We start from the raw sequence: 12,793 nt of genomic DNA on the forward strand, positions 1-12,793 counted from the left end.
AGTTGAAAAAATTTGATGGGTTATTTATTTATATTAGCAGGCTTTCTGCTGGAATAAAAATTATCCTCTTTCTTATAGCTATTACAAAAGACAAAAGGCACAATTTCTGTCTAGTATACTGTGGTTGATGAGAGAAATTTGTGTGCCTGATCCAAACTAAATGGATAATTCTTTGAGATGCTGTAGTTCACAAATATGACTTATCTTAGGCAAATCAGCCTACATGCTCTTTTTCTTCCCATCCTTAAAGACAGATGCTGTCTTGTTTGCTGTAGCTACTTTGAGATTCTTAGACTAAAGATGTTTTTATACAGTACAAATATTTATAATGATGGTCTATATAGAATCAGGTTTCAATTTCCTGTACTCCAAAAATACACCCATAAAATATGAAGTGTGTTTTATGGTTGCCCAAAATAGCAACACTCAAAATAGAGCTTGGATTCTAATATGCTATCCAGAAGAAAAATTAAACTGGTCCTAGAGTGTGGAGGACCAGGCTCTTTGGTTTTGCCTGTCTCTATGTTTGGTTGCTGTTTTCACATTAGGATCAAAAACTGAAGGAGATGAAAGCTCTATAGGACTGGATGCTTCCCAAGAAGGATTAATTAATAATTAAAAGGATTATACCTTTTAACTGAGCTTCACATCTTTGGTAATATGTCATTTCAGCATCTCTTGCAGTAAAGTGTTCATTTCAGACTCAGTAATCCCTCAGACAGTGAATTAAAACTCACTGATCCTTGAGTCTGCCAGAAGATGGTATGGTCAAGATGTAACAATGACCAAATATAGAAAGATTTTGATTTTGGATAAATTCATTTCAGGGCTGGCTCTTAAAACCAGACCTGCCTAGGTAGAAAGAAAGATGCAATCACCTTAAAATTAATTGCTAGCAGTTTTAAAAATATGTATAAATAATGGTTATAACTTCTTGGATAAGAGGTGGAACTGAATCTAGTTTGGTTGCTGCTCTTCAGTACCAACACTAAAATTCAAGGAACTGGAAAGTTCAGGAAAGTGCTGAGGAGGTGAGCAAAAAGAAGTGCAGAAGTTGTGCAATCTATTCCCAGAAAATCAAGCTCATGGTGGACTTTAAAGATTGTCATGGTAATACAGAGTCACTAAACACTGAGTCCAAGTCCCATTTGAAGATTTGAGGCCCAGAAAGAAAGAATAGAGTATTATTACTGTGTAAGTCAATCCAGGATCATATAAATCAAAGCTCCAGAGTAAGGGCGTCTGTGTTTCCTTTGATGGTCAGAGAGCTCAATAGTTGCTTTCATTTTGGCATCCCATAAGCTAACATTAGTTATGTTGATAGTCTCTGCTATAAACTCTACAAATACAGGAGATTGAATATGAAAATATGTTAGAGCAGCTTTACAACGTGGGCCACAATCTGATTGTGAGAGGGAACAAGACTCCTTTATGTGGTGACGAGCATTGCATAATGAGCTCCAATCTCAGGATCTCTTTAGACTACAATGGGCTTTTTCTTCCCCCAGCTCTGCATTAAGAAAACACCAATTCATTTCTCTACAGGCAGGATCATACCCAAAGGCAGCATGTTTGATGGAGATTCGATTGATGGCTCAACAAACCTTTAAGATGTTCTGATAGACTGAGGACTTGTACTTTCTTAGAAGCACATGATTTTTCCTGATGTGCCTCCATAGGACCTTCTCCTAGAGGGCTCAAACCACATGGCAGGAGAAACACTGAAGGAAAAAATCTTCAAAATCTCTAAAAATCATGTTACTATAGTTGTTAAGCGTTCACCAATCCACTCACACATAAGCTACTAGTCAATTAGATGAATACTAGCTGCCCATTCATACTGCTAACTGAAAATTCGGTCTGGAGGAAACAACATAAGCATGTGGATGTGATATTTTTTGGGGATGTGTGTGCCAGCTCACCACAACATAAAAATTACTGTTTGAACCTCAGCTGTATTACCTTAGTGTGGAAAGTGAATGAGTGGCAAAAACAGAGGTTACAAGAGGCACAGGGGTGAAGGCAGACTGTTGTGATGATTCAATCAAAAAATAAAACAACGACCATAACAGTTGGTAAACAGTGACTTCTCACATTATGATGTTCCAGTTCATGTACATGCCACAGACACCCTATAGGCTGTCCTCAGACACACTGAACTTTAGTGAAGCAGGCATGCCAGGATATCAGCTTCTAGAAGGAGTCTGGATGATTAGGGGATAAAATAGTTTGATGCACTATTTCCATGCAAAAAGAGCCCGATAGAAAAATTCTAAAGTGAAAGCAAGAGAAGGGATAAATTGAGATTAATGTTTGACAGTTAGCAGAAGTGCTGCATTGTGATGGATAGTGCCATGCAGAGCTTCATGAATATGTTGCTAAAGTGCCTTGGTATTCAGAGTTATCCTCCATTCATTTGCAAAAGTCTGAAATACTATTGGAAAAGATTTTAGGATTAATTAGAAAAGTGAGAGTCCTACCAGGAAGATTTCCATTCTAAGAGTTGTATTCCCCTGACTGTTAAATCATCCTTGAACGAGACAGAAGTTTTTTCCTGCTTTGGAGAGGGTGGGGAGGATCTAGAGGATTACACAAGCAGATGACAACACTGGGACCAGGAGGGAGAGAGGTCTGTTGTTGGCACTTCCTGTGAGATGAGAGGACCTGCTAAGAACATCCAGCTCTCCAACATGATAGTTTTCACAGAGGCATTAACTCTCTGCAGGCTATTTGGGACACACATTTGGGTTTCCTTAGCATAACTGCTTTGGTTTCTGGTAGACCCAGACGCTATTCCAAGGAAAATACCTTTTGCTAATGCTCATTCTGTTTTGGCACCTGTCTTAAGCTGTTCTGGCAAAAAGTGAGCTGGTGTGAGCTGTATCACCACTAAGTGGTTTTGGTCGGACTGGTTTCACAATATTTCTAATCTTTCTTAAGAATAGACCAAATATGGCTCTGCCAGAAGTCTGGGTAGCAGTCTCCAAGGAGAATGTGACTCAGGCGGAAATTGAGGTGGGCCCCAGATGAAAATGTAATTCAAAATTGGTTGACTGTAAAAAGGCAAAAAAAGATAAGGGCTTACGAATGCAGTGATCTGTAAAACAGGTTCTCCTATTAATTTCTTGTTTCCCATGTCGTGCCAGGTCTATTGCTTCACAGTCTTCATAAAAGACTAAACACCCTCTTAAAAAGAAAAATTCTCACCATGATTCAGTTTATTTTCCATATCCCAAGGCACTATTTTTTATGACTTTTAATGCAAGCATAAATCTCAGAAATTACATCAACTTTCTATGGAGTAAAATTTGTGTGAACTGAAAATCAACCACCCTGTCTAGTTTGGAAATTTTTTCTTTGAGCTAAGGCTTTAGAATAGTGGAAGAAATATTAAGTACAATGCACTATTCCATTCAAATTCAAATATTTAGCTTTGTGCTTTGAGTTAAGTCTATTTTGCTATCCGTGGTAAGTCTGTTGAGTATTTCTAAATTAAACCCAAGCTGTGTAATGAATCTACCCCTCTTTGCACTCAGTTTTTTTACCAATTTTGTTTTGTGTTCATTTTTTTTCACTTTTCTCTGTGGCAACATTTAATTCCTTAAAATTGGAAGCCTGAGAGTTGATTACCAACAGACAGGATTATCATGTTAGCTAAGTGTTAGGGTTTAAGTGTTTGAGACAGAGTTTTCTAGCCTTGCAGAGTGCATCTTGCTTTCTTCAGGTGAAAACAAGCAGAACTCAGTGTCAGCCTTGGTGGTAGAATCTACCTCTGTCAGCTCTGAAGAGCTCTTATGGAATAAAAAATACTGTTCTGGCCCCATGCATTGCACCACTGTAACACCAAGGTGATTGAAGAAAAGCAATATACTGATAAGAATGTGCCTTGATATCTTGAGCATAAGGTACTAAACATAATTCTTTAAAATCATCTGGCTCAAAAGGGATGAAGTTACTATACAATTTTTATTTTTGTCTTGGCTATTTTTTTTAATTACCAATTAGTAATTGGTTAATATTTGCTATATCTTTCTCTCCACACACATTTCTTGATTGAATAAAATGAAATTTTTTCCTCAAATCTTGCAAAGAGTCATACTAGGGAAAGAAAAAGTTTGAGAAAACAATAAGCAAAGGAAGTCCTCTAACTGCAGACAGTGAGTTATTTATATTAATTTTTAAATCTGGAAAGGTAAGATATTAGCAGTTAGCATTGACACCTATTGTGATTTAAAAAAAAAAAAACTTGAAATTGAGTATCAGCTCAAGGACCATGCCCTTTTCAAATAAATAATTAAACAGAATGAAAAATACTGCCTAGAACACACTTCACATTGCACCTTTCTTCTTGGATTATTGTAATAAATGAGCTCAGTGCTTTGACAGAGAATGAAATGTTGGCTTATGAGTTTTTTGGGTTTTTTTCCTAGATGAAACCGAGGCACACATTGACTATGAAGATAACTTTCCTGATGACAGATCAATACCTGTTGCTGAGAATGAACATGGCAATGGCAAAGAGGAAATTGAGCAGGAGCAAATACAGCTTTCCTTCAGTAAAATTTCAGAGGAAGGAAGAACTGTAAGTCCCAAAGGGGTTACTCAGCACACAGACATTTCTGAAAAAGGAAGCAGGGCACCAACTGAGTCCCCTGTGTCACTCCTCAGCCAAAAAAACTTGCTTTGGTTTCCACCAGAAACTTTCAGTGAGCCCAAACCAGAGAAGGAGACAGATGATTCCACTAAAGTGCAGTTTTCTGAAGGTGATAACCACATTGGTGTGAAGACAGTCTATGACGAACCTGGTGCCAAAATGTTTTATGACAGTGAGGATTTCCCCATTGGACCCATTCTCACAACTAATGATACAAAGACAGCGATGGATGCAGTTGCCATCACTGACGAGTCGTGGTTAGATGGATATCCAGTAACACAAGAGGTGGTAGAGGATGATGAAGAGGGTGATAAAGTTGATGGTTCGATGGGAACTGAAGATGACATCATCCTCACGACTGACCGGCCAAATCACGTGGAAGTTAGAAAATCAGGAAATGGCAGCCCAGTTCCAGAGGAAGGTCTAACAGAGATTTTGGCAGCAACAACAGTGGTAGATGATGAAGGAGCTGAAGAGACAGCGTCACCACTTACATCAATGAGTGGTCTGGAAAACTTCAATGTCAGCAGGGGTTATGATGATGCCATGTGGGAACATCCGGCTACATCTCTGGAAACTGTGACTCAGGAGCCCACTACAACAATGCTGTTTGACATCAACAGCTTAAAAACACCCATGTCAGAAACCTCTGTGACCGTCAGCCCCTCCAGTCACACTCCATACACAAAACCAAGAGACACAACCACCTACCCAGAACAAGTAGCAACCACTGCACCAGCTCCAGACATTATTATTGACACAGCTTCCCAGGAATTAGCTGAGCAAGAAAATCTCACCCAGAGCCTTGGAGAAAAGCCCACCCCCACTTCTGAGCCATGTGAGGGAGAGGATTGTCCCAAGTCCAGTAAAGGCGCTATCATAGCAGTAATAGTGATTCTTCTCTCCTTGTTACTGGTTGCAGCTGTTCTGGCAGTGTGGTTTTTCAAAAAAAGGCAGCAGAAAAATTCTGTTTATAAACTAAATGGAAGGTGTCAGCCCAGACATCATTGTTACCACCACTACCACCACCAGCACATCGAAATGCAGAAAGTGTAACCAGGGGCCTTTGGCAGAGATCAGAAGAAAAAACATACTGATACTAGAAGAACCGCTTGACTCATGGATGCTAAAATCCAGCAGTGCAGAAAGCAGAAGAAAAAAGAATGCTAGAAGAACATAGAAGACAGAAAATATTTCATCCTTTTGAAATTGCAGTCTAGCATATTCAACTTTTCAGAGCTAAAGAATCTGTACATTTTTATCACAAGGGTCTTTTGGACACACCAGCAGGACACAGTGTGCTCAGTAGTACATCTTCAATTTGTTCCGCTTTTGCATTTTGCTCCTATTAATAATAAATTGATTAATTTCTGTGTTACCTGGTTATAATGTAATGGTAGGGCTGGTCAGGCCTCTGGTCTGTTCTCAGTGGAAGAGGAAAAGAAGGAGGGAAGAATGGAAAAAGGATTTTTTGGAGCAACCACACACTTGGTGTTTGCTCCTTTTTTGGAACCTGCCCAAGCTGGTCAGGATAAACCACCATAACAAATTATTACTTGATGTGTCTTAAAAAGAAAAACTATTTGCTACCAGACTTTAATGGATAGTATTGCAATGATTACTAAGGTCATTTTCTTCAATGTTGTGAATTTAACAAGCCACAAATGTTGGATCATTATGCTACTTTTCTGGAAGGTGTTCTTTTAGCCTTAGTGAAGAAATGCCATTCTTATAACTAATCTTCCTGTAGAAATGATGATGTTTCCCTGGAATTCAGAGAATACTGTAAGTGCCATTCTTCCTTGAGCATGAGCAGGAGAGGAGTCAGAGCACCTTTGAATGTAGGTGTTATGATGAGTAGCCTCTCATTACAGAGCCAAACACTAATAAAGCACTTTCCAGGGGAACCCTACATAAAAACGGCTGCTTTCTGGACACAATGTTGACTGACCAAGATACTGAACTTTAATTCACAGCCAGTAGTACCTCTGGCAACTGAAGCCATGTGTAATACTTTTGCCATGTGAACTGTGTAGAAGGACTGATTTTTCACCATTCTGCTCTTGCATTGGCTGGAGGGGTGGACATTGGCTCTGGGAGATGGGCAGCCCCTTTGCATACTGCTTATTGTGGTTTGAAAGATAAAGCAGACCTGGGAAAGAAATAAATTGCATCTAGTTGATAAAATGATTCAGCTTCTAGACTGGATGTTGGTATAAAAGCACTGAGGCTTTTCCAACAGCACATTCCATCTCCAACAGTTCTGAAAATAAACAGGAAGAGAGGGGAACATGTTTTCTAGAATCTCTTAGCATAGTTCGTGTAAGCTTAGTATGAGGTCTTCCTTACATTTCTGAATGAACAAGAGGAAGTCTGGCAACTGTGAATAATCTGCAGGTCAGAAATAAATTCATCTGCCATTCAGCCTTAGTCAAAGAGTAAGAAAAGGTGCCTGGGTGGAGTTCATTCCATGCTCTGGCTTGAGTCGCAGTGGTAATCACCTCTAACTCCATGGAAGGTAGGCTTTATGAAATGGAGTGCAGAATTGGGCCCATCTTACATGCAGCCATCAATCTCAGGGCTGGTAAGCAAAACAAAGCACTTTTAGACAATGGCTATGGGTTATCTTGGAGAATTTCACCTCAGAGGGGTAAGAGTTGAATCTTGTTGCCTGGCAAGAGCCACAGTAAATAAAAATGACAGAAACTGTACAGATTTGTAAATATGTCTCTGACATATGCATGACTTTATGCTTTTAATGCATTCTACACTATGAAATAACTCAAAATTTCTGTTGTAAACTATTTTTTAAAGCAGTTAAAAAAGAAAAACCCAACAATGGATTTCACACCAAGCAACTTTATGGTGACTGTTAACTCAACTAAAACATATCGTCTGTAATCCCATGGAAATATGCTGAAAAATAAACACAGGAACATCCATTAAAAATATTGCTTTACTGAAAGGTGCAAGTAGGTGTTACAGTTCTGTGTAGGATGATTCTAAATGAAAAGTCAATTCTATTTGTCCCAGGAAGTGAACATGTAAAAATGAGACTCAAAATATAATTACAAACACAAATTGTACAAGGATCTTATTTGAGACTTAGAAACACTTACTATTCATGAACCAGAAGAAAGTGTACATTAACATAATGCTTTGGAGGTATTTAAATAAAACTCAAGTTACAAAAACACCAGGAAAGGAACTGTCTGCGTGTGTTTTTGTGCAAATCATCCAGTTTACCCACAAGTTTATGGAGAAAAGATAGGCCTGTTACTTTCATAATTCTTGTAGAAGATGCTTTGATATTAAAAATATTAGCTAAAAAATGTTTAGTTAGACTGCCAGCCCAGTTCTGCTTTAGAGCATCCATCCTCCTCTGTAGCATCATCTGTTTCTATTCACTTTACCAGGGAGTTTGGGAAGACTAATAAACAGATGGGGATAAACAGCTCTTCAATTTTACATTTAACTTCCTTCTGTGTGTGAAACTTGGCTAATCACAGATAATGGGAATGGCAAAAAATACACACATCATACAATGAATATGAAATCTTAACATGATAAGGTCAAAATAGAGTAGGAGATTAATTAATTAGAAATCAAAGCTGAAACTGCCAGCTGCATGTTGAAATCAGGAGAGGAAAAAAATGGGGGGAATACCAGAAGTGCTTTTGTGATGGTGATATCCAGCCATTGATCTGGTACTCTGTGATAAAAGTTATGTATAATTCTCTTCTAGGGAAACCACATATTACAACAGGCTTGTCAGAATTTTCCCACTGGGGTCAAGACTGGGATATCATCTCCCTTTCCTCTCCTTTCCTTTGTTAACCTATTAACTTGGCCCCCATTTCATACACACCTTATGCTACGGTGTCTGGACAGAGACTGTACAAGTTTGCTTCAGCAGGCTGAAAAGTGACACTGTGGGTTGTGACATCACAGCTACAGGCAGTGTTTGGGGGTTGAAACCCATGCAACCAAAACCAGGTTGCTCCCCCTTGTACAGAAACACTGGGTTTCATGCATTTTAGGTGTTTGCTAAGTTCTCGGGCTGAAATTCCCTCAATTTCTGTGCTTGTCCTAGCAATATGTGGTTATTGTGTTGTACTGCCTTATTGCTTACTATACCTCAAAAGCTATTATACTGGAGATTTGTTGCCATGGGCATTGGATCCAGCATAGATTGATTTTTTTCTTCAATTATTTACCTTTTTTTAATACCAAATAATTTGTAATGCAAAGATAAAACATAATACATATCAGCAAAACATCAGAATATGTAGCTATGAAGGACCATTTAAAAACTACCCTTAATAAGAAATGATTACACTATCATAAGACTTGTCAAACTACAGGGTTTCCACCAGCTCAGGATAATACTTAAGTGTTTAAACCTTTTCAGATAAGTGATAGTGAGAATGGGGCAAAGGCAGAAACCCCGTTTTTTATTTTCCTTTAAAGTTAACAGCCATATAAAATTACTTCTCTGACTATTTCCACTTGAAAGTAAGCAAGTTTCATAACTTTGCCAAATAATTTATCAGGAAGAAAAAGCATATTTGTTACTTCATTATGCTGAAAAGACCCACCCATGAGATATATCAATGGGAAGAAGAAGTTAAGAATAATCAAAGAAAACTTAGAAAGTTTTTCTATAGAAAAGGTTAGCATTTATAAACTTCAAAATTCAAACTCTCTACAGAATTTAATTTCCATATAACATCAGTATTTTAAGGAGAGAGAAGAGGGGAAGGAGGAGAGATGGATGCCTAAACCACTGAATATTTCCTTGCCAAAAATAAATAAATAAAAATGTATCTATTTATTTTAATATTTTCTCCTAGGCACTGAAGAGGACTTAAGATACAAACCCCTGATTTGCTGGGGTGTGCAACTCAACTTACTTTGGCTATTTCTTACTTAACTCCTTTTTTGTACAGAGCTTAAACTCTCCACACTAGGTCATTCAAGTCTTGAGTCACCAGGAAAAAGAAGTTGCTGTTTAAAGTATGGCAGACGACCAAAAGTTCAGACAGCTGCAATGAAGGATTAGTTGTGGGTTTTTCTCACTGCCTTGCTACAAACTGCATCACAGCTCTATGTTCAAACATTATTAAATGGGAATGTTTTCTCTGGCACTGGCTACTCCTCCCCACAGTTTAAGTATTGAATTTTTTTAACTGAAGTAGCTTTGGTTTACAGCTCACATTAGAACTTAAAAACATATTTCCATAGTAGCTGGCATATGCAGGCAACTGTTTATTCTCAGTACCAGCCATAATAAACACTTGTACTTTTACAATCCAACAAATCTTTGTCTAATCACAACTCCATTTTCAGAGCTGTAAAATTTGTACGCTATTTAAACCCCTTTTCAGGAAGACTCCCTTGAAATGGAAAGATTTTCTAAGTGTGCCTCCATTATCAATCCAGACCAATAATTCACTGTAAAGGATGTGAAGATAAATGGTGGGTATTGATGGCAACAGTCTACTGAGAAAGAACTTTGTAAAGCAGGACATACTATCAGATTTTCAGGGGGATAGTTTGTCTGAAAAGCATAGAGAAATGACACCTCCTTGGTTGGATGGGCTCTTTGGGTGAACTAAGAACATCAACTGACTAACTTTTGGGTTTATATTCCAAAGCAGTAAAGCCCTGGAAAACGGAGCAATTTGAATTTGCTTTTGGCTCGTGCCCTGTCAACAGAACTAATAAAGATCTGCTTGCAGGATTGCTACGGCAAATGAAAGGGCCCAGCAGGACATTTGTATTCCCTTTGAATTTGCCCAGAAGTGATCATTCTAAAAGTATTTGTTTTTCATAGTTGATTTTGTTGGCAATAGGAATTGCCGAGGCACAGAAATATGGAGCCTGAAATGCTCTTTTATTGGAGCATAATTAAGCTTTGAGTAGAAAAATCACTACCATCCTTCTTCCTTTTTTAATGGATGTTGCCATTTGCGAGGATGAATTCGCAAGGAGCCAGTAATAAAAAGAATTGCTATCAATAAGAGTAGGCATTAATTTGAAAAGGATTATTCTCTTAGCAGAGTCTGTGAAACGCACTGATTTTCAACCTGTGCATGTCTTCCCTTACCCAAGCTTTATTGCTTACATAAGAAACACTGTCCTGACAGCCAGTGGTTGTGTTTTTCATCTAAACAAATATCTACCTCAGTGTGACACTGTTTGTGACTCAGTTTAACCTTCCACTTCCAAGCAGTTCCTGGTCATGCAGCACCCCATTCAATAAGAAAACAAACTCAGGACTCACATGCATGCAGACTCTTGTGCTAGGAATCTGCCAGAAGAAAGACTTCACCCACCATTCGCCTCTAAGTGGTGATGGAACAACGTGCAGATGGAATTATTGCAGACTTCCTTGTGAGCACTGACAGAGCATCAGAGGCCAACAGCAGCTACCAAGATAGCCAGCTTTGCTGTTAGAAATGTGAATATTATTAAAATTGTAGCTGTACAGCTCTACAACAGGCAATACTACCGCCAAGGTGGACAGAGACACAGTACCAATGCTGCATTCAAACCTGTCACATGAACATGGTGCGTTCAGCAAGATGATGTTCCCATGAGCATCATCATCACACTGTAAACACTGCCAAAAGTGGAGACAAATCTAAATATCCCATCCGGTTAGGCAGAAGCTGCTAACATCTGAGGCAGACTCACAACTGCAGGAATTTGGGGTGGCAGAAAGGAGGCAAGAATATTCCCACTGCCTCCCAAGAAGAGTTGGCAGGATCAGAGAAGTGGAAGAAGAGACACTTAGTTATTACAGTTACATGTAAATGTTGGCATTTAACAATAGCAGCAGGAAAAGAAAAATCAGTTAAAAGAACCTGAGAATTCTTTAAAAAGCCACAATAAATACTGAAGAACTGTTTTCTCATTAGAAAAGAACAAGGGTTTGAGAATTAGTTGTACTTATTAAGATGGAATTGGCTTGGGACTATAAGTAGTGGAAATTAGGAAAGCCAGAAAAAAATCCACAGACACTTGAAAACAAAAAAGGGATCACAGTGCCATCTCACAAGGCCGCAAGAGTATCAGTTGCCTCCTCAAGTTAAATTGAATGGTAAAGGACATCAGACTTACTTTAACCAGGCTTAAGAAAAATAAATTATTGGCTAATGGACATCTTAGTCAATCATGAAATCCTCACCTGAGAAGGCACAATGGGAGGGGAGTTTAGCTGCAAGATGAAGAGCTGAGGAAATGTGTGAACGTAAGGAAGCTTTGAAGACCAAATCACAAGCTTGCCAGAAAATTGATAACACCTGAGAGACTTGCAATAACCATTGAAAAACAGTTCAATGAAGAGGAAAAAAACAGGGTTTATAGGCACCAAACATACGTAACAGCTCCCACTGTAATCTGTTAAAGTCAAATGAATCACAAAACAGGTAACTCTGGTGCTTAGTTTTTACTGGTGGAGTGAAAAAATGGCAGAATTTTACCATGTCCTTTGCTCTTTAAAAAACAATAGGAATCTCAGACAATTAGTGTTAGAAAGGGGAATGGAGTTCTTTAACTGGAGAGAAATAATTCTGGGTGGAAAACAAATTGGATCTTATTTTCTCTCATCTTGTACGTACTGCAGTCTATGCTACTTGCTCCACCAACAGGCAACACCTGATTAGGAGTTTTATGCACGTGTTATTTCCACACAGGACATACAGTCATGGGACACCTTGGGCTCAAGAACCTGAATTACAACCATCACTTCTGGAGCCTTTGCGCTGCAGTACCTACAGACAGCACACAGGAGCTGGGACACCACAGGGCACTACAGAAACAAAAATCCAGGCAACAGCCAGAGCTTGGCAGAGCTCTGAAGTCAGTTTGGTAAACGGTGATAGCAAAAATGTAAACTAAAAATGCTGTTAAACAAATGTAGATGTACATCCATCTCTAACCAGCTCCACACCCTTTAATGGTGGGATTTCTGGATTTGAATGCTAGAGTATCAAAGATGAAGCTATTGGCTGTCATAGAATCACAGGATCACAGAATATTATGAGCTGAAAGGGACTCACAAGGATGATGGAGTTCAGCTCCTGGCCCTGCACAGGACACCCCAAGAGTCACACCATGTGCCTGAGTGCATTG

At 38.8% G+C, this 12,793-nt stretch overlaps 1 protein-coding gene across 1 annotated transcript in view; it reads left to right on the forward strand.

Moving 5' to 3' along the window:
• The window catches only part of SUSD5 (sushi domain containing 5), a 42,216-nt gene extending 34,368 nt beyond the window's left edge, over positions 1-7,848 (forward strand). Inside the window, exon 5 of the mRNA XM_053947352.1 lies at positions 4,431-7,848. Coding sequence (XP_053803327.1) covers positions 4,431-5,710 — 1,280 coding nt within the window. The 3' untranslated portion in view covers positions 5,711-7,848. The remainder of the gene's footprint in view (positions 1-4,430) is intronic.
• Positions 7,849-12,793: the final 4,945 nt, after the last annotated feature.

This window comes from Vidua chalybeata, chromosome 1 (assembly GCF_026979565.1).
Source record: "Vidua chalybeata isolate OUT-0048 chromosome 1, bVidCha1 merged haplotype, whole genome shotgun sequence".
Lineage (NCBI taxonomy): Eukaryota > Metazoa > Chordata > Aves > Passeriformes > Viduidae > Vidua > Vidua chalybeata.